The sequence below is a fragment of the Gymnogyps californianus genome, chromosome 1 (assembly GCF_018139145.2).
Source record: "Gymnogyps californianus isolate 813 chromosome 1, ASM1813914v2, whole genome shotgun sequence".
Classification (NCBI taxonomy): domain Eukaryota; kingdom Metazoa; phylum Chordata; class Aves; order Accipitriformes; family Cathartidae; genus Gymnogyps; species Gymnogyps californianus.
The window spans coordinates 217160168-217181552 of NC_059471.1; the positions used below are offsets into that span (position 1 = coordinate 217160168).

The following is a 21385-nucleotide window of genomic DNA, read 5'->3' on the forward strand; positions in this document are numbered from 1 at the left end:
TGGGGTCAGGGACATCCCCAATCTGGTCTAGGAATGCAAGTGTTGGAAATGAGGGGTTCCTCCACAGATGTTTGCCAAAAGCTGATGCAGGAATAAGGGCAGTACTCACCTGGTCTAAAGAGGGGAGGAAAAATTCCTCGTAGGAATGCATGTTTGCAATTGAAGGGGTTGCTTGTTGTTTTCCAGGGAGAAATGGGAGCTCCAGGAGTCCGTGGAGACAAAGGAGAAAAGGTAGCGATAGCGCTTTTCTGGCCTGAGCCTCTGAGACGAGGAGAAGGCTCTCTGTGCTAAGAGGGTCTGGAAAAGGAGAGGCAGCTGGGGATGTGCTGATGGAGAGGACATTCAGGGTCTATGGGAGACTGTGCCGATGTAAATTGGGATTGGCACAGTCCCACCTTTATCCCTGAACCTGACGGCGTGTTTCTGTTCCCTCCCTTCCAGCAATGCTAACACGTATCTGCCATGTGCTCAGGAGTAAATGCAAAAATTCAGGGGGTTTTCCTGATGTTCATTTTCTGCTGGATCGGTGAACTAAACCAGGTGACAGACAAGCAAAAGCCAGCCCTGGCACGAGGGCAGGGATGGAAGAAGGGCCACACAAAACACCGTTTCATGAACGCTTTTGGCAGCAAAGGCTTATAGGGACCAAATGACAGATCCGGGGTGGTGGGACCCAGATATTCAGGAGAAAGGCAGACAAGGCAGGGTGTTGTTAAAAGGCACAGCCCGACAGGGAAGGGGTACTTTGCCTGGGCTACCGTTTCAACACCTGTGTGGTGCAGCATTCTGGGGACACAGGCAGGAGAAGGGAGGGAGGGAGGGGAGCTGGCTGGAAGGTGGCTGGTTTTTGTCTTGCAGGGGCAGCCTGGGGAGATGGGGGAACCTGGAGAAAAGGTGAGCTGTGGAGTCGGTATCAGCAGCTGGAGCAGGACAGCGTTACCAGCTAAGTGGCCCAAATCCAGCACTGGTGATTGCCATAGGAAAGTCAAAAACTGCTGGGTCAACCCAGTATGCCATCTCCGTCCTGGGAGCAGTGTGGCTCTGTGTTAGGGCATTTGACTCTTCCCCGGTCACGCAGCCACTGCCCACCTCCTCTGGGGAAAAGAGGTGGAGGTCAGAGGGGCCAGTTGCTCCATGCTGCCGTAGGCTACGAGCACAACTGGAAACCTTTGCTCTTGCTCAGGGTTGCACTGAGGTGATACTTCACATGACCTCTTGCACAGGCTTGGTAACTCTCTCTTTATTTCGTAGGGCACCAAAGGAGACAGAGGTGAAAATGGTCAAAAGGTAAAGAACAACATTGGTACCACAGTCAGGGGTGTCTCTTCTTACACTGTGAGAGCTTGCCTCCTGCTCTCCCTCCTCCTTTTGCCATACCTAACCTCCCCATCTCAGGGGGAGGTGTCCAGGTAACCTCCTGAGATGTGGGTTCAGTGTGGCCAGTTGCTTGCTGGGGACCCAGCGTCTCTCTGTTGACTAGGGAGGGACTCCAGATGGCTCACATAGACAGGACACCCACCTTATAAATAAGTAATACCAGAAGATGAGAGTCTCGCCCAGAGTTCTCTGATACTGTCTCCAGTAATATTCCTGCAACTCAGCTTCCTCTTTTCTAAAGCTGTTTAAATGCTCTCAGCAGCTTTGTCTCTCCAGGTCAGATAAGACTTCACATCATCTAGAGGAGATGTGATCATCCGTGAGGGCTCTGTAGAAACCCTCAATGTAGGATCAGCTATGAGGGACTTCAGCTGGGTGTCCAGGGAGCAGCACGAAGCAAGTTCTCATTTTGATGGGCCCATAGCGGAAAGAGTGATCTTGATTTTTCCCGACCTTCTTCTCTTCACAGGGAGAACCAGGAATTGGGTTCAGAGGTCCCATTGGTCAGGCTGGGCCACCTGGATTTAAGGTAAGCCTTTCTTCTCTTCTAGATAGGACCTCATTTGGTTTTTTCTGGGTCTTTCTCTTTGTAGTCCTTGCTTTCCACCACTGAGTGTGGAGCACAGAACTGGCTGTGGCTACAGAGATAAAGCACCAAAGCCAGTCCCAGCCCGGGAAGGCAGGAACCCCATCACATGGGTCTGGGACAGAGGAAGTGCTCTGTGTCCTCCAAAGGGCCATTTCAAAGCAGGTCAGGTCCAGAGGATAAATATCATAAAATCATAGAATCATATAATGGTTTGGGTTGGAAGGGACCTTTAAAGGTCATCTAGTCCAACCCCCCTGCAATGAGCAGGGACATCTTCAACTAGATCAGGCTGTGAAATATGGCTGTGAAAAAAAATCCAGGGAATTGTGGTCTCAGCAGAGATGCGTTTCTGTGATCCCTTGGGATGTTTCAGGTCTGCAGGGTTTGAATTCACTGGGGAGCTCTGAAGGTCTGCAGGTAAGGGCTCCCCGCTTAGCAAGCCATGGTACAGCCCTTTCTCCAGCCCTAGGACCTCTCTTATGGACCAGGGCTGGAGGAGGTGTCCCCAGTTCTGTTTACTGGTCATGTGAATTCAAGGAGACACCCCAGGCTTTCTCCAGGACCTTTAGGGGGGCAGCTAATCCCACCTAAGATCCAAATTCCTTGTGATTCACTCAATAGGGTGAGCCAGGGGCCCCAGGACCTCCAGGAGCTCAGGGCATCCAGGGCATTCGCGGCAATGCCGGCACCCCTGGGTCACAGGGGGACAGAGGAGCTCCAGGTCTGCCTGGGATGCCAGGACAGAAGGTAGGTGGTGTGCGGTGAGGGGACAGCATGTGTTGTGTTAGCCACCTCAAGGTGAGAACAATGATGGCCCTACTGAGACTAGCTATGCTGGGTATCCCCTGTGGGTCAAGCCCCCACCTATCCAGGTCTCCAGACCCTGAGCCTATATGTAGTCAATGAAAAGAAGCAGGAACAAAGCCTGGTTGCAAAAGGAGAAGTAACAGCATTTATTAGACCAACTGATGTTGTTAGGGAATAAAGAGGCCAAAAGATTTGGTACAGGGGGCTGTCCTTCGAGTTAAAAAAAAAGAAAAAGCAGTGGAGCTCCAAGCAAGGTGGAGACCTGCTGTTATTCTTTCAGATTTAGTGATGTGACTTGATGAGAAAACTGGGAAGAAAAGGGGTGGCGATAGCACAGGGGGTGTCAACAAGGGGGTTTGGGATCATTAGCCCCTGGGAACAGAGGGAGCAAAGTCTTATTGCAGGGCCATGGAGGCTTAGCTGGAGGTGGGGTGGGGGACAGCAATGTGCCTAAACTCAGGGTCTCAGTGTAGCTGGAGTCCGCTCTCCTCAACAACAAGAGGCCCACACAAGGAGGCTATTCCTCCTGCTTGCTGCCGGTGCAGGGAACACCTCGGGGCACCAGCTCCTGCTTTCTGTCTGGATGGGGGAAAGCAGGACCTTTCCCAGCTGGGTGTTCTCCTCCTTAAAGGATTTTGTTTTCAAGGGGGAGCGTGGGAGGAGAGGCCGGAATGGATTTGCTGGGCCCGCGGGACCATCAGGATCCCCAGGAAAAGAGGTGACTTTTGTACATTGCCCCTGTGTCTTTTGAGCAGCAGAGGGATGGCTCGGGGAGAGGTTGAGGCCCTGGTACCTGGGCTGAGTGTGCTTTCACCCTCTTGGAGCACTGGGATAGGAGAGCATTGAGGACTTGTAAAGCAAAGTCCTCACTTCTATTTTGTTTTCCTTACCCTACAGGGGATTCCTGGGACACCTGGACCCAAAGGCAACAAGGTCAGTGCCAACCTGCCAGGCAGGTCACAAGCAGCTGAGATCCTGGGGTGGCAATGGGACAGCCCACTGCTCTCCCCTGGCTCCTTATCCCTGACCCCATCCAGCCACTTCATCCCTCTTTCACCCTCATGCCCTTCTTCCCCATGGTTGCTGGAGCATCCTCCAGAGAGAGCAGCAGCAAGTCAATGGAAGTGAGTCTCCTGACTCTTTCTGTGACTTTTAAATCATGGCCAAACAAATCATGTGGTGTCCTTGCTCCGAATGAGAGCTCTGGGGTTCTCTGTTCTGCAGGGAGAAATCGGCATTGGAGCAGTTGGCCCAAGAGGTCCTCGCGGTCTGCCTGGCCCTCGGGTAGGTCTCTCCATAAATGTTCCTGGCTTGGCTTCTTGCAGCCTACCCTCTTTTGGAGGCAGCTTTAATAACTTCACCTCCCACTCATCCATCTTAGAAGATGCCTAAAGGGCTGAATTCAGAGCCCTCCTTAATTTTTCACCAGCCAGATTTGGAGGTGATGGAAACTGTTATCCCCAGCTGAAGCTGGCACTGACCAGAATCTGTCCACAGGTTGCAATTAGCATCTCCTTCATAATTAGACACCTTCAAGCATTGCAGGTTGCACTGGCCGACGGCATGGCCAAGTGAATCCTGCCCCACTGACTGTATTGGCTGTGCTCTCACGGGCCAGATGGGAGCATTGAAGGCAATGTCTACACCCCTACCTCTGCGCATTTTAATCCTAGCAGCTTGGTGAGGAACCACCTTGGTTTTGTATGCTTTGGGGATGCTACCTGCAAGCTCGTTCCTTCAGAAATCTGCCTCCAGCTTTTTTATCCTTGTTCCCCGCTTCCCTCCTGTTGTCCTGGCAGAGGGAAACCAGCTCCCATCGTCCTTGGGGCAGCAACATTCACTTTTCCTCATGCTGCTGAGAAGTTTTAGTCTCTTCTCTCCCAGGGAGACCCTCTTGACTCGTAATCAGAGGCCATGTTTCAATTTGCTGCTTCTGTGGCTGTTCCACGAATAAACTGATTTTATGCTGCAATCCATTTAGACAAACTCCCCATCTGCCAGCAGAACTGTTCAATGAGGCCCCTGAGACAAAACACTTAATGAGAATGTCAACAGCTGTGAAAGGTCTAGGGTAAACCTCGCTCAAGCTTCATTATCTGAAGGAAATGATGAAATAATGTTTCTGCTTTTCTGACTCCAGCATAAATCTGAAGTGAATCACAGAATCTCAAATTACATTGGCTTTATATGAGAGATCTAAATTTGGCCTCACAGGACGATGCCTAAGTCTAGGCATCTTAAAGACAGGTAAGTCTTGTAGGGTTTACCTAGGGAGGTCATAAAAGGACTTCATAGACCCACCAGCACAGCTATCCTTCGTAGCAAGGTTTATAAGAAGCCAATAGCACACTTAAAGGGAGGCTCAGAACAAGGTCTGCAGCATCTGGAAACCACAGCTGGGCGTGAAGATAAGCCTCACATTGGTCTCCAAAGGCACAAGTTACTGTTGAGCAGTTGGCTGGTGGCCTCTTCCTTCTGAAAGTCAGTGGTATGAGTTCCAGGTGAATTCCTGGCTGCCTTATTTATTGTGGTGGGTCCTGCTCAAATCACGTTCAGCAATGAGTTATGAATGTACAGAAAAGCTACTGAGCCCTCTAATCAGGGGGGAGAAATCTCTCTGTCCCAGGAACATCTCAGACCTCTGTCCCTTGTTGCACATGCCTTTGTCGAATGTAAGCACATCTTGGGGAGGGACACACCAGGTCATCCAGCCTCAGATGGCTTCTTCTGAGCTAGTCCTACCAGGGCCTCTCTGTACCAACACAGAGGAAGAGACACCTTTCTGGAGTGATTATATCATGCTAAATCAGGTGCAGATCATCTCACAAATGCCCATTTCTCTCAGGGACTGAGGAGAAGCTGAGGCCTGAAGCTTCAATCTGACTGAAGCATTATTCTCTAAACACTGCAGCGTCTACCTGCAGTGACATGTGGATGATCTCAAGCCCTTTAGGCTCTTTGATCCAGATCCATAGGAGCATTAAGGCACCTAATCCTGATGGAGGTATAAATGAAGAGGTTGGACAACTCCTCCGAGGATCTGGGCTTCTGCATGCTGAATTCCTGTTGCCCCCAGTGGGATGGTTTGCAGAGTTGGGACTGTGCGTGTTGCATTTCTCTTTGCTGATGCCCATCACTACCCCTCTCCATCCTAACAGGGTGACGAGGGCATCATGGGAGTCCGGGGCCCCACTGGCACGATGGTGAGTGTTAAAATAGCACGGAGGGCTGATTTTACCGCACGGACAGCAGTGGACCCAGGGCTGGCAAAATCCCCAGTGAGCAGTGAAAAAAATAAAATGGGTTGATGCTTTCAGTGGGAAATAGAGACTTTGGGAACCTGAATTCTGATGGTGTGTTGGGATGAGTGTAAATCCTGTAGGCAGCTGTCAGACATGAGGTGTCATGCAGAGCACAATTGCTTTATGCTCTTGTCCATTTGGCTGACTCATCTACAGGATGCTTTTGAAGTCGTCCTGAAATATCACTCCCTCTCTGTTCTTTGTCAGGTCTGCTTGCCTGCATGAATTTCAGGGTCTTGTTCTGTTGTAAATTCCCTTTTCACTGATAGGGGACTGAGTCAGGTGAGACGCAGCTCACAGCCGGTGTTTTGACAAACACCTTTTTATTTATTAGGCTGTTATCTCTAATGGAATGAATCTGTTATTACGAGCAGGATGGGCCTTTATGAAGTTCCTCAGAAGGCCAAGGTGGTTGCAGGTTTCACCCTGGGATCTCATCCCTGAAGGGCTGATTCTCAGCAAGACTGGCCCTTACACCACGAGGGTTTGCAAGATGATGTGTCCCAGTGGTCGAAGCAGCAGCACAGGGCACAGGGGGATGGCAAAGCCCAGATTTTGTGCCCTTTTGGGAAATGCCTGTGCTTTGTCTCCTCCTCGTCCATCCTGTTCATGCCCATCCCTGTGATGAGCTGCCAGTTCTCCAGGTGGAAGGTGCCACTTCTCTGCATACTCATGGGAGGTCACCGGTCCCCAGTTTTGCAAACAGGTTACACCTGGGGTGACCACCATGGCTTTTCAGCTCTCCAGGTGTGGTTCCCATCCTGGCTGTGTCTCCTGGGGCTCTGACCTGCCCTGGGGGACATCTGGGGATCCCCATCACCTCCACCTAGGAGGAGTCCTCTGGGAGCAACCCTCCCCGTGCGCTCTCTGAGAGGTGGGGGCTGCCTCTCATTAATGTAAAGGGTACAAAAATCACAGTACGTGGCTTGCAAAATGGGGAAGGTTGGCTAAATTTATATATCTGCCAAGAGATCCTGAGTTGTGCCCAAGACCCAATGGTGGGCAGAAGCTTAAGGCTAAATTGTTTCTTTGCACCAGTGTGATTCACTTCTCCTCAAATTGCTCTTGGTGGGAAGGAAAGGAGAGTAGAGGCTCCTGCGCTGGTCCTACCAGCAGCTTCTCCGTGGTGGAGCCCATCCTTGGAGGCAGCTCTGCCTTTGAGTGGAGGCTGCTCTTTCCTAACACCTTCCCCTTGCTCGTATTTATCTTCACATGTCGTCTTATGTTCTTGCAGGGTCTAAAAGGCTTCCCGGGTGTGAAAGGCGAAAGAGTAAGCAACAGTCATCTTAACTACACAGTGCCTTGGAGGAGCCAAGGGGAGCCTTGTGTTGTGGGGAGCCTTTTTTCTGCAGCAGCCCACACTGCTGATGCCCCTGTTAAAACAGTGGGGATAATCCCAGCATCTTCTGGGGGCGGACTGGGAGGGGACCTTGACCAGTGTGTGGAAGTGTGAAGTGGCATTAGCAGCCCACTGTAATGGCTGGGCTGAGATGAAGGTGCATGCTGTCTTTATGCATGTCTAGGTCTTTTTGGAAGGAAATTTGGGAGTTTGGACAGAAAGGGACCCCTGGTATGCTCTGATTGATCCCCAAATGTGCAGGGTTGGGGGAAGAGGGCTAGGGAGCAGATGTCCTGCAGCATCAACAGGACGATGACTGCCCACCAGGCAACACATACCCTTCCATTTCCATCAGTGAGCAGGAGTCCCCTCAGTCTCCTTCTGCTACATCCCACTTGCAACCCTTGGCAAGTGCAGTACTGAGAACTGCACCCCAAATGTAAGGGACGTGCAATGGACACCGGGGGAGAGATCCGCATACAGCTCTGCCACTCACAAGTTCAAGAGCAATTTTAAAGCCTGACTCCGCTCTCCTGTCCCCACCTGGTCCTTGCAGCCTCCCCCTTCTCCTGCTGTCACCACACCAGTCTTGAGCAGTGAAGAAGGTTTTGAGATGCCATCAGGAATGATCTCTACCCTTCAGCCTCATGTACCATGCCCATTATAAAAAACTTCCAGGAACAGCTACTATTTCATACACGCTCACTAAAGCATGCCAGATTTGAGGTTGAAATTTGGGAAATCTTGCATTATATAGGATGCCATCCTACCCTAGATGTAGTGTAGGCACATCCCTGCAGCATGGAGATGCTACATCCCATTGGGAAGTCAAAATCCAGCAATAGCTCCACATTGTGGATGTGCTGAGCATGGAGTCAGGCAAACACTTCAGTCCTCTGGGTCTTTATTTTTTGTCAATGCAATAAATTCTAGTTGTACACAATCTCTTGTGGTAAGCTAATCATTTTGCAGAGTGCCCAGAGGAACTGACTTCCAGCTGTGATAGATCTTAGTGGCTTGGAGTGTGAATCAGTGGACTGAGCAACACAAGAAGAGTGAGTAAGAAGGGAATCACTCACTGTCTTTTTTTCTTTCCTGTGTTCAGGGTGATCGGGGACTTCTGGGACCCAAGGGAGAAAGAGTAAGGACATTCCAGATTGTGACTTTCTGGGGCAGATGGGGTAAAAGGTTTTCAGGATTTTATAGTTACCAGTGAGCAGATGGACAGTTATTTAAATGAGTCGGTGATCTTACAAGGTAGAGGCGTAAATGGTAAAAAATATTTATATGTGTTTTCAAATATCTGGGGTCTTATTGATTTTATAGGATTCATATCATTACATGTGGGTGAGCATAGCCCACCCAGCGTGGAGCGCTGAGCAAGGTTCCCAGATGATGGGGTGCAAATGCCTTTCATTGAAGAGGACTTTAAATCCTACTTTCGATCCGTGGCGTTGTGCGCAGTGCCATCCGTGTGCCTGGATCAAGATCCCAGGCCAATGAAACCTCCAGGATTTGAGGCTCAAGGCCTTGTGTGCGCTTCTCTGTGTCCCTGCTCAGGCATCTGGCCACCCCCAGGGTGAAGACCTTTTTCCTTCTGTCTCACAGGAGTTTCCCTTGTTGCAACTTGTCCTTTCACTGTGTCCCTCCAAGAAGAGCCTGGATCCATCCTCTCTACATTGTACACCTATGTAGGTAGTGGAAGACAACACGTAGATGCCCCCCTCCTTCTCGAGGGTCTCCACCAATTTCAATCCACTTTGTCAATGCCATCCTTGCACTGGACACACCGCTCCGGGTTGAGCTTGTGTGATAGTTTTGACAGGATCCTACAAAACAACAAAAAAAGTAATTTTGGCAACTATTTGCTGGGGCACAAAAATGTCTCCTGTGAATTAAGGGAGGAAGAAAATTTCCACTGATTTTGGTATAATCAGCTCACCCCAAAGCATACCACAATCTTAAAAAGCCTGAGCTGGCTCATAGCAGGTAATGCAAAAATAAATCCTCGAGCACTTCTGGAAAATGCACAGAAAATGCTGAACTTCCACCCAGTGTTTTGTTAACTTCCTTCCTGGCTGAAATGGCTTGTTAGAAAATGAGTTTTAGAAAACCTACATGACGATTTTGCCTTTGAGTCATGCAGTATTAAATGATTAAGGCCGATTTGTCTCTGAGGCAGCTACTTTCAAAGGGGACTCGCTCCAGGGACGAATCAATTCTTAATCTGCTTTGTGAAGAGGCCCCAAAACACTTTCCAAGCTGAAGGAATGTGTAATGCATTTTCCAAAGAATACCTTAATAAAATATAAGGTGGAGCGCAAGATAAAACAGGAGGGGGTGGGGGATAATTGGCTTGGGTTTGTTCCACATGATTTCAGCTTAACTTTCTTTCTAATTCTCACTAGATCAATACAGGAGTAACTGCGTGAATCCCAGGGCCTGTGCTATATAGTGGATTAAATTACAGGATCTTTATTCTCCCTTTTGTTCCCAAAATTGATTGAGCCCCATCCTGTCTCCATTAGAGACCCTCTAGAGCAGGGAAGCAGGAGGGTATATTAAGCCAGAATTTGATCAGGGTCCTATTGTGGTGGTGATGGTTGGATAAACTGCAAAAAATTGTCAAAGTTTGGGCAATATTGATCGATGCGTGGTTGTTAAGACTCCAGCAGCAAGGCGCAGTCACCCTGAACAGGGATGTTTGCAACACTGAAGAGAGCTGGTGTAAAGGGAGTCCTTTTCAAATGGGCTACAGTTGCCTATTAGAAGGTGGCTTCAGCCCTCTTCCCTCTGAACTATGGACAGCATCACCACTTTGGAGGCACAACCATCGCTTTGCCAGAGCAGGGCCATTTCTTGCCTTGTCGCAGCTTCTTCACTGAGGAGCAAAATGTCCCTCCTCAGCTGCTGAGCTGATAAATAGACTTGGCACGGATGTGTCCGTGGGATTACTGCATGCCTGTAGCTACTGGCTCTCTCAGGATGACAGTTTGGGGGTCTGAGCCTCCAAAAACTACTTCTGAGGGGTACCCTAAGTGCCACTCCCCTTCTTTAGCTCCAACTCTGTGTCCATAAATGAGGACACCTTGAGTAGATCCGTTCACCATCCTGCTGATGGCCAGCTCCCACACCTGGGAAGAGATGCAAACCTTGACATCCTGAGTGACATACAGCAATGAAGGAGCCAAGCCACCATGTCAGATAAAAATCTGTCCCACTACTGACAGCCTCGGATCAGGAGTTGAACCTCAGGGTCATGCCGTGCACAGCTCCATTTCCAGCCATGACATCTAGACTGGGGTAATGCCAGTGGGCCCCAACATTTTTTGGAGTAAGAGGTCACTGTCAAACCTCAGGACTTCTTGTAGTTTTCTGTGCATGTTCATCATCCACCTTTTAGTTAAGGACGACTGACTTTAACAATTAATGTTGTGCTGTGGAGCATACATGGCTTCCCTGGCATATGGACCACAGTTTGGGAAATGCTTACCTTCATTGCAGATGTGTGAATTACCATTTTGCCCATCATAGCAAGTGCGGTTCCATCCAGTAGGACCCATGAGTTCATGTATCACCGGGTGTCTATATCTCTCTGTGTCTCCTTTCTCTAGGGTGAGCCCAGGACTATTTTTGGACCCCAGGGCTATAAAGGCAGTAAAGGAGATCCTGTAAGTTTGACTCTTATTGACTTTTTAAGCTGTCCCTTCCCCACTGTTGGTGGCATCAGCACCGAGCACAGCTTGGGATGAGCACTGAGAACCAGCACTTTGGTCCAGAGCCAGTGGCTGAGAGCTGGGTCCTTCCAGGAGAGAGACACAATCCACTAATTTCTGTCTTACCTTTCAGGGTGAACAGGGCCTGCCAGGTTTTGACGGAGACAAAGGCGAAAAGGGAGAGGATGGGCCTGTAGGAGAAAAGGTATGAACCTCCCGATGCGACTGAGAGAGACAGCAAAAGGTCACTGGTTGTGTGAGGAGGGGACCGATATCTCTGCATCGTCCCTTCCCACGTGCCTGCTGGAAAACACGGGGCAAGGACACACTGGCCCAGCTGGAGGATGCTGGGATGGGGCTTGGGAACGAGATACACATCCAGTTTACCAGGTGTCAAGTCCCTAGTTTTGGGACCGTGTCTGCAATACAGGATCACTCTGGGAAAAGTGACCATTCAATTACTGCAGCACTGTAAGAGTCCTGCATCTCCCTCTCCCTCCAAGAGCGGCCGTGCTACTTCAAACCCTGCAGCTCTTGTGACATTCTTGTTAAAGCTTGGTTGGCTCCTCTGTTCCTGTTCTTCACACAAGGCTGTCCCCTGGGTGGTGGCAGAGCGAGTCGCCTGCTCCTCCGTCTGCCTTTTCTCTTTGAGAGCACCCTGTCGAGGTCTCAGGTCTCAACCCATCACCGCTCCACTGGGAGGAATCACGTAACTCTCCCACTCTCAGAGTGAGTCATAGATTAAATCTCCACGTACTAATCATGCCCATTTTCATATTATGTTAATGCCTTTTGCTCCAGAAGTCTGACCCAGGACGGGAACTCTGCTGAATAAATATAAGTATCTACATCCCTGTCTGAGCTAGACATCCAGCTCCTGTTATTTCCCATGGGGATCTGTATAATCAGTGTAGTTCAGGGTGGGAATTGCCTGACCCGGTGTGGACATCTCCCTTGTGAAGAGACAAATCGTGTCCTTACCACGACTGATTGCACTGATTAGGTCCCCGGTGACTGTAAAGGAAACCTGTGGAGATGCTCCCATGGGTGGTACCTGTTTTTTTTTAAGTCAGATGAAAGCCCATACGTGATATCTGACAGATTGCTTTCTAATAAAAACAAAAAACACGTAAGCATCTCCTAAAGCAAGAACACCTCTTGGCCTAATATCTGAGTGCCTTTGGACAGAGCCCCAGAGTAGTATCTCCATCACCACCAGTAAGTCCAGCAGGGTATTGTACTTGAGTGTTTGCAAGGAGACAGCTCATCCAGAGGCTTTGAGACCCTTTTCTGCTTGTTTTTCTTCAATCCCCATCACTGGGCACCAACTCTTTTACCGGACAGTTCACTGAGGTTTCTGCCAAGCCGTTCTGCAGCTGATGCCTTTCTTCCCTAGCACTGGCTGCCATACAGACCTTTGGGCTCCTGGGGCTGAAGTCTGCTATAGAAATGGTGCTTTTTGTCATCCTCTCTGCCATCTCCATGGGTTCTTCTACTGGCTTGTCTTGGGGGGGCTCACTTCAAGAGCAGTATTTGACAGGAATTTTAAAATTTTAGGGAGTCAAAGGTGAAGCTGGCTCCAAGGGAGTGATCGGGCTTTTCGGAACAAGAGGACCAGTGGGACAGAAGGTGAGTACAGTGAGCACCTATGTTAAGGCATCCCCTGCAAGAACTGATGTGTAAAAACACACCAGAACTCGTGTAAAATCCCATCACAGTTTTCTCACAGAATATAGTTCTGCCTTCCCTCTCCGAAATTGCTGATTGAAATGTTATGGGGCTACCAGAGAGCAGAAGTAGCTGTGCTTTTCCAGGAGAGCCCTAAAGATTTCTCCCATTTTGTAAAGCAGCAGAGTGCTCTGGCATCTTTCCTGGGCTAAAATGGCCAATAACAACTCGCTGAAATGTCAATATTCAGGCGTGAGGTGTGAACTGCTGTCTAAGCTCCCGTTATAGTCAACAGAGATGTAGGGCTCCATTCAGTTGCCCAGCTGAGATGTTTTTGCTATCCTACCTGCCCCCTCCAACTGCTGCTGCAGAGGGCTCCCCAAAGGTCCCTTTGTCTCCTCTTCCACAGCTGTAGATACCTTCTACAGCAAACCCATTTCCAGAGGAAATGCAGCTCTTCGCCATGGTAACTCGTCACCGCTTTCCTTGCAGGGGGAGCCAGGAGAACCAGGCTTGCCGGGCTCTGCCGTGAGTTGGAGCATGTTTCTCTGCCTTCGCAAGTCTTGGGCGCGGAGCCGGGCTTGCACTGCTGGTCGTCTCCCCACAGCCATGTGTGTGGGTCGTGGGGTGGGATAAGGCAATGCTGGCTCGGTGCGGCTCCACAAAGCCCATGTTCAAAGAGGCTTTGTGGGAAAACCAGCTGTGGGCATGGGGGACCACAGCCAGGGGTATGTTTTAATAGGATGTTGCATTTTGCATTAAGGAACACATGAAATATGCAATTATTTATTATTTTTTAATGCCTTTAGTGTATTAGGGGGCATTGCCAGACATGAGCAGATGATGTTTCATGTTCAAATGGCTTAAGAATTGTGACCATAGGTTGTATATCCCATGAGAAATGTATATATCCTTAAGAGACTGGACTACAAGTAGCTATTCTCAGCGCTCAGTGGGTGCATGTTGCTAGCCAGAGGGAAGACAGTTATGCTGGAGGACCTGGATGATCTCTGAGTTCACCTTGTTTCCTGACAAATTGCAATTGGGAAAAAAAAAAGAAAAGCAATTTTGGTTTGCAAAAGTGTTTACATGCCTTTGAACTTCACTGTTTCACCTGGAAGAAACCCTAACTGAAAACATGGTCTCCAAGGTTGTCCAAAGTGAAAAAAGTCCCCACTGATTTCTTTTCATCTGGGAAAGGAAGGAATAGGAGTGGAGGGAACACCAAAAGGTGCCTGGGACTTTTTCTCAGGTCGTGGAAATACGAGCGTGTTCAATTGTTTTATTGCAATAAGCAATATTAGTATTTTCTTAACCTGTTCCCCAATTATGCCTCTTTGTGTGTGAGTGGGTGATTCTTAGCAACTATCTGTTGCTGTGAAGGCTCCACAGCCGTTCAGCGCTGCCCGCTGTTTACTGGTGACGGCTGTGCAACTATTTACAAGCCCGTAATCCAGACTGGTAATTGCTCACTAAGAAAAAGGCCATCATTCAAATAAGTATTTCAAAGTAAACAACCTTCTGAGCCCTTTGCCAAAGCGATGAGGCTGTAACGTGCTGTAAGACCTCAGCATCTGGGATCACCGCACGTAGGCATTGGATCGAGTGCGTTTTTTAAATTGCTTTGTAATGAATACCTGAATCCATAGGTGACAACCTATGTTGTAGTGCAGGAGTAGAGCGAAGACATTTGTTGAGGCTGCTGAGTGCAAAGGAAGCACAGCTGGACTCCACCATCCTGGCCAGCAACCATCCAGTCATGGTTGGATGATGTGCTGTTTTCTACTAGCACCCACAGGGATTGGCACTTAATACAGTTAGCTACCAGAAAGTGGTATCTTGTCAATCAATATTTGAAGAAAGCTAAGTAATCTTTATTTTGGAAATATTTAGGGATTCTGCTGGTGGAGGTTAATGCTATCTGTGCTGTGCTTGGAGCTAGACTGAGATAATAGAGCTTGATTTGGTCCTTCATTAAATTTCTAAAATTGCAAAAGTCAGATCAGAGCTGGGACCTTGTTGGAAGAGCCATGATATACGACATCCTGGATGAAATTCATCTGACCTCAGGTTAGATGTCTGCCATGTTCACTTTCCATACCTGAGCGAGCCATGCTCAGACTTGTTTTATTGGCAGCTTTAGGGTACTCTTAGAGCATAATTCACATCATCTATTTCAGACACCTGTGTTAGGATGCAACATCCTGATGTGACTTGCTCTTCACAAACCCAGGTCTCACTTTGATTATTTTTTCCCCAGTTATTCTGGAGAGGTAGGCTAGGCTGTCTCATGTATCATTCCCCAAGTCCTTTTCTCCCCTTTTCTTGAAGACAAACACTACTTGGTCCAGTCTACCTGTACCCAGTCTGTCCTATGCAAAGTCTTAAAGGTAATGGCTAGCAGTTCTCATTTTCCTTCAGCTCCCTCTAATTCCATCTTTCATATCCACAAATTGCCACCAACTCATTGCAAACATTTGCTGGTTCCTTTCTGTCCTGCTGAATTCACTCTAAGTAATTTAACCAGCTTGTAAAAAGTCTCATCTGTTTACTCTTTTGATTTGGTAATCTATAGGAGTTCCCAACCAAGTTGATAGCATGTGTGTCTTCTCCCTGTAGTCGTTGCCCAGAGAATTTCAATGGATCTAGTTGACTTTACAACTGGACCTCAAGGCAAATGGGTGCTTTCTTGATATTCAAGACACCTCCTCCTCCTTTTTCCTCTTGTCTAAAAGCACTCTGCTCTTTTACATTGATATTCCTGCCATGCTTCACCCTTTTATATTAATATTGCAGTCTGTGTTATGCCTATTAAGTCGTCATCTTGACCATGTATTAAGGCTTCCAGCTCATTTTCTTTATTTCCTATGCTTTGTGCATTAATATACTGGCAGATTAACCCATTATTCTCCCTAAAGCTCCATTATGAATACCCCTCTCCCCCTTTCTTGCCATTACCTCCTATTTTGGGTTTCCAGGGTCTACAGTTACCAGTGTTTCTTGGCCCTCTCTATCCTGGTTTGCAGTCCTCCTCACTAGGTGTACAAGTTGGAGCTCAGAGATGTTCTTCACCTCCTCTTGTGAGCTGGGCTCTATATTTGGCCAGCAGCCTGTGGATCCTTGCCCTATAACTGAGGAAGCCAGGGTCTGTGTGGTAACACCATCCGCACAGCCACGTGCTTATTCCCAGGGTGTCCTGCTTCAACTTGCCTGGAGGGTGGGAGACCCACCAGCTCCCTGGACCTTCTGCTTTTGCTCTCAGAACCATTTCTGATGTGCTTCATTCTTCAACGCTTGCCAGAGCACATCTGCCAAAGCCCATGTTGGAGCAGAGCCACCAGCATGTGACTGGGGGGAAGGATGGGAGAAAGCCAGGATTTTTCAGCCCACACTGGTCATTGAGAGTGATGGAGTTTGCAAGACGTGAAAGCAAAGCTGTACACCTAAAGACAAAGAAGTGGGAGCAAGTCAGGGGATTCTGGTTAACACTGGGACAATCAGATGCTAAATACGGCCAGTCCAGGAAGGCTAATGGAAGGCTAAAGGACACTCTTTTGCCACTGTTACACAGCACAGTGCTACAGTCAAAACCAGACAGCACTCTGCAGGGTCTGAAAACTAAATGATAATCAAGGCCCTATAACCCAGAGTACGGTAGGTGTAAGAATGGTTAGAAGCAGGAATTTGACTTTACCGTAGATGTTAAGAGCATAAGAGCTCTTGATGTAGATAAGAGTGGTGGGTAGACAACTCTGAAGAGGTACCGACAGGAAAGCTCTACCTCCCTCCATTGGCTGCATGGGGACTTAGGTGAACCCATATGGCATCCCAGTTCTGCTGCCTGCTGAGCAGTGGGCCATTTCAAGCCAGAGGAGAGGAAAGGTGGGGTGTGGGGGTCTGCCCTGGGCTTGACAAGAGGTGCCCCTGGCCACTCAGAGTGGAAAAAGGCATTTCCTAAGAAGTTCTTGCCCTAGGAGGGTATCTTGATGTGTCCTGAGCACTTCTGATGAGTCTAGGCTGGTCAAAGGGACGTTAGTCAGCCAGATCTTCTGGCCACAGTTGGAAATCTCTGCCCAGGATGCCTTGGAGCCTTTGCAGCAGGGTATCAGGCTGACCCATCTCTGAGATGTCGTGCCTGAGAACGAATGCTCATTGCAGCTGTGAGTACCAGTGGCAGCTCCCACACCAAGAAAGGATTTTTGGGGAGGATGCTCAGGACTGCAGCAAGTAGTTGTGGGCAGGACGGTCTAGACAAAAGACACAGCAGGGAAGGGATAAAAACACAGATGAAACTCTGAGGTTGAGACTCCCAGCTACTTCATATGCATCATCCCATCAAATATTGAGCACTGAAGCCCAGGAGGTGGGAAACCTTTTAGCAGAGGTTGCAGCCTACACCATGGTTTGGAAATGCATTAGCCCTTTGATGTGTGCCTTCAAACAGATTGATCCTTTTGGGGCATGCCGTTGGGGCAATCTTTCTGCTGATGGGTTTCACACTTTCCCAGGGTGACCCAGCTAATTCCCCAGTTCCTTCATCTGAGTGGAAACGATGAGCCTGGAGACAAGGCAGGCTCCTCCCTGGCTCCAGCCCAAAGCTTCGCGGGAATTTGTGCCTGGAAGCAGAGATTCTCGGCTGCTCAAAGACATCTTTGCGTCACAGCCGGCGCTCAGGACTTATGACTAAGCCTCTGCATTGCCGTGCCTTCGTGGTACCTGGTGTCTTTGCAGTTAAATGAAGCCTTTTCCAGCAACACTTTAATAACAGAACGAAATAGCAAGAGCCATTTCCAGTACTCCACCAGTAATTGCCTTTAAACTGCCATTTTACTAGCTTTTATTGCCCAGCCTTTATTTGCCTGGCAGAACATGGAATGTAAATCTGAGGGAACAAATTTCCATCCAGCTTCTTTCCCTTGCCTAGTGCTCAAACATTTTCCTCTTCCTCTCTTTTTTTTTTCCCTCCTATTCCACCTTTTTCTTGTCCTGGCTGCAGATGGCCTTGAAAAGCATCACCTGTCTGACCTGCTTCCACCCTCCCCAGCTGAAGCAGGGACAGACCTGCTGTCATGTCCAAGCCTTATTATAAACCTTCTAGTCCATATGACGAAGTCTCTTCAGCCCATGATGAGTAGGAGTCCACCTACGGTGAGATAAGACCCAGGTCAAAAACTTGCTTATGTTTCCTGGACCGAGTAGGCATGGCTTAGATCCAGCTACCTTTCAGCCTACCAGCACATATTGTGAGCTTAACTCTTCCTAAAGCTATCTGGGCTCCTTTCAGGTCAAGAGCAGGCAAGAAGCATCTGATCTAAGGCAGACAGAAGAGATGAGAGTTGGACACGGGCAGGTGGGGAAGCACAGGAAAACAAGGAAAGGTCTCTCCTTGACACAGGAGACCGTAGGGACAACTAAGAGAAATATTAAGGCTAATTGGGAAATCTCTAACTAGTGTCAGGTTCCTTCAGGATCAGACAGTGCTCAAGAATAAGCTTTTTAGCCCATCCCCTTGGATACAGGTGTGTAAATCCCTGGCCAGATGGATCTGCACCCAGTTTAAAGCTATCTCAAAAACACCAGGCAGTTGAACATATCCTGGGCTTGTGAGATTTAACCATCAAACCGAAAGGTTTATTACCCTCCAAGCAAGCAATCCGTCCTAGCAAACAGGGAAGCTCTAGTTAGCTGGCGGTTTTATGGTCCATTTACTTCCTCAGATGGAACTTGATATTGATCGTGTCAATAAATAGTTACTAGTAAATAAAGAGCTTGCATGAGATGTTTGTGCCTGATAGTGTAGGCAGTGCTTGAGGAACGTGGACTTTACCTGATCCAGACATGACCGGCAGAGCCATGGAGGAGCACCTGGTTGGCTCTCAAATACTCCTCTTACTCTGAAATGTAAAACGTGCCAAGGCTTGGGGAGGGGTTTGAAGAAGCAACATGTTCCCCAGAGGAGGAGCTGAATTTTTATATCTGGGAATGAAAAGGTAATGCGTCTGTCCTCGCAGTCTGACCCACCATCAGGGACAGCACCGTCCCACCCTTGTGTCTCTGGGATGTTTGCTTGTCACTGTGATCATGTTTGAGGTGTTCATTCGTCACTGAGACGAGGAGTAATTGGAGAGGTGATGAGTCTGCTTGGCATACAAATCTGGTGGCTGATTTTTTAATATTTTTTTTTAATAAACATGTTTCCTTTCAATAACCTACTGCAAATTAATTCCAAGTAGAGAATGCCACTTGTTCATCTCCTGATCTGCTTAAACAGCCAATTCATTCTCCTGTGAGCGAGCTGAGCCCTGTGCAATCAGTGTCTCAAGTGGGGATAAATCCAATTTCATCTCACATCCACGTTCTGAAAACTGCCATCAAAATTGGCCAGAATGGATGAGTAGACTGTGGCAGCCTTGCAGAAAAAAAAATGGGAATTTCCGGTAGCTTTTAGTTTGATGCCGAAACAGTGGGAGACTCCATGCAAAGAGGCCCCGATGCTGGAGGTGGCTCTGATGTCCCACGCTGAGCTGAGCTGCAAAGTGGCTCCACAAGCTGAGAACCTCCAAAGTGTGGCAAAAAGGTGTCTTCTTGGAGGAGAACCTCTGACCAGCATTGCCCACAAGTCTGGGCTGGATGAGGATCTCTCTTTTGGCTCTCGACTCCCCAGATGGGAGATCTTCTCTGAACTGCAGCCGTGAGCAATCCCATGCCTGGATCCGCTCATTCACCAAACCAAGTTTCACCACCCAGCGCTGCTTTCCTCAGCTGACGGTCTGAGCTGCGACCCAGTGCCCAGGTTTGTGCGCATCCCTCTAAGTCACTCGCAGTGTGATGCTGCCTGCTTAATGCCCTTGCTCCTATTTTCAACCACAGCCATCACCACCTAAATTTTCTTGGCCCAGGACTACTCTTTAGCTACCACATGCCTCTATTTCCCGAGCTGTAATTATAAATAAATCAACTCACAGGTTGCATTTGCTAGTGGCTTACAAGCCCATGAGGAATGGGTGCTAAATCCCAGCCTCAGGTCTTGGTGCTAGTACTAGGGTAGCTGCTGACCTCTGACTGCAGGAACACGCAACCCGGGCTCTTACTATTGAGTTGCCATCCTAATGACCATCCTCAGCCACCTTCCTGGCAAGAGCTGACACAGAAATTAATTTTTCTCCTCTTTCTGGCAGGGTGCGGCAGGTCTCAATGGGAAGAACGGAAACAAGGGAGCCAAAGGCGACAGAGGTCTTCAGGGGCAGAAGGGGAAGCCGGTGAGTAGCAGGAAAGGACGTGGTTTGTTTGGCAGGTAGAAAGAGGCGCTGTGCCTTTCCTGACCCCTAGTTCATTTCTCCTCCCACACCCTACATGCCTCATTACTGGAGTCAGGTTCTTACTCAGGGTGAGTCTTTCCAAAAGAGAGATGAAATCGCTCCCTAAACCTCCTGGAGAAGTTTCTAATGCACATCCTGGCCTGATTTTTAGGAGGAGCCATTCTCTGGATGCCAGCAGAGAATCTGTCCATGTCTCTAGCAATAGACTTCTAAGTTTTCCCATGTTTTTCAGCATGAGTTTTCCTTTGTTACTTATCAAGGCCCAAATTTCATGTTCCTTCATGTACCAAGTCCAGTTCTCCTCGATGCTGACCTGCCTGATGGAGAGAGCAGGGAACAAAGCAATCATTTGCTAAAGCCCTTATGGACCTCACTTTCCTGGGTCAAGCTTGTTCCCTGTCATGACAAGATGCCTCCCTTGCCCCCAAATAAGTTCCTGCACATGGATGGGACTTCAGCCCCTTATTACTGAAAACGCATCTCCAAAGTGATGCTTGGTGGGAACATGTCTTCGCTTTATTTTCTGGAAACCAGCTGAAATCTGCTGGTGGATTTTCTCTTTTGTTTTCCCATGAGAGAAAAAAAAACAGTAGAAGATTTTGGGAGGGAGCAGGAAAGGAAGACCTCACTGAAATTAATGAACATCCTCTAGATGGTTCAGGTGGTGCCTGAAGGATCCAGACTTTGAATGACAGGCTCAATTTCCAGGGGCAGTGACCAACAAAAGAGCTGAGGGAGACCATCTAACATCTCCACAGTGCAGGTCCTCGTGATTGTTGCCACTCCATCAGCTCCCAACATTCACTCCAACACACAGGTCCTCAAGGGTCATTTTCCAAACATTGCCCAGCATAAGCTACAGACCCTGTGGTGACTCATCACAGCATTTTGTCCCACTTCGCTAGCAGCCCTGTTGCAGTCACCCATCTTCTGCAAGGTCGTTCCCTGTCCCACCGCAGAGCTGGCTGCATTTTTAGCAACAAGGTGACCATGATCTGCAAATTTTCAGGGAGCCTCTGGTGGTTAAAAGCACAATATAAATGCAAGGTGATGCTATCACCAGGGGTGCATTCTTTACCTTCCAGGCTGTGCATGATATGTTTGTCTTTTTTTTTATGTAGGGAGGGAAAGGTGATCCTGGGACCACTGGTGACATCGGGCAGAAAGGAACAAAGGTAGGAGATGGGTGAGATCCTGTGAAATCTCCATGCTTGGAGATACTCAAAAGCTGTCTAATCAACCAGCTTTAGATGGCCCTGCTGGAGCAG

At 48.6% G+C, this 21385-nt stretch overlaps 1 protein-coding gene across 1 annotated transcript in view; it reads left to right on the forward strand.

Annotated features, from left to right (window-relative positions):
- Positions 1-21385, forward strand: part of LOC127024529 (collagen alpha-1(VII) chain-like) — a 107119-nt gene that overhangs the window by 65460 nt on the left and 20274 nt on the right. The window contains 18 exon segments of the mRNA XM_050909132.1: positions 187-231; positions 859-894; positions 1252-1287; positions 1847-1906; positions 2588-2713; positions 3420-3491; positions 3671-3706; positions 3998-4057; positions 5865-5927; positions 5929-5976; positions 7310-7345; positions 8520-8555; positions 11029-11085; positions 11264-11335; positions 12688-12759; positions 13291-13326; positions 19977-20057; positions 21239-21292. Of these exon segments, the coding sequence (XP_050765089.1) occupies positions 187-231; positions 859-894; positions 1252-1287; positions 1847-1906; positions 2588-2713; positions 3420-3491; positions 3671-3706; positions 3998-4057; positions 5865-5927; positions 5929-5976; positions 7310-7345; positions 8520-8555; positions 11029-11085; positions 11264-11335; positions 12688-12759; positions 13291-13326; positions 19977-20057; positions 21239-21292 (1026 nt within the window).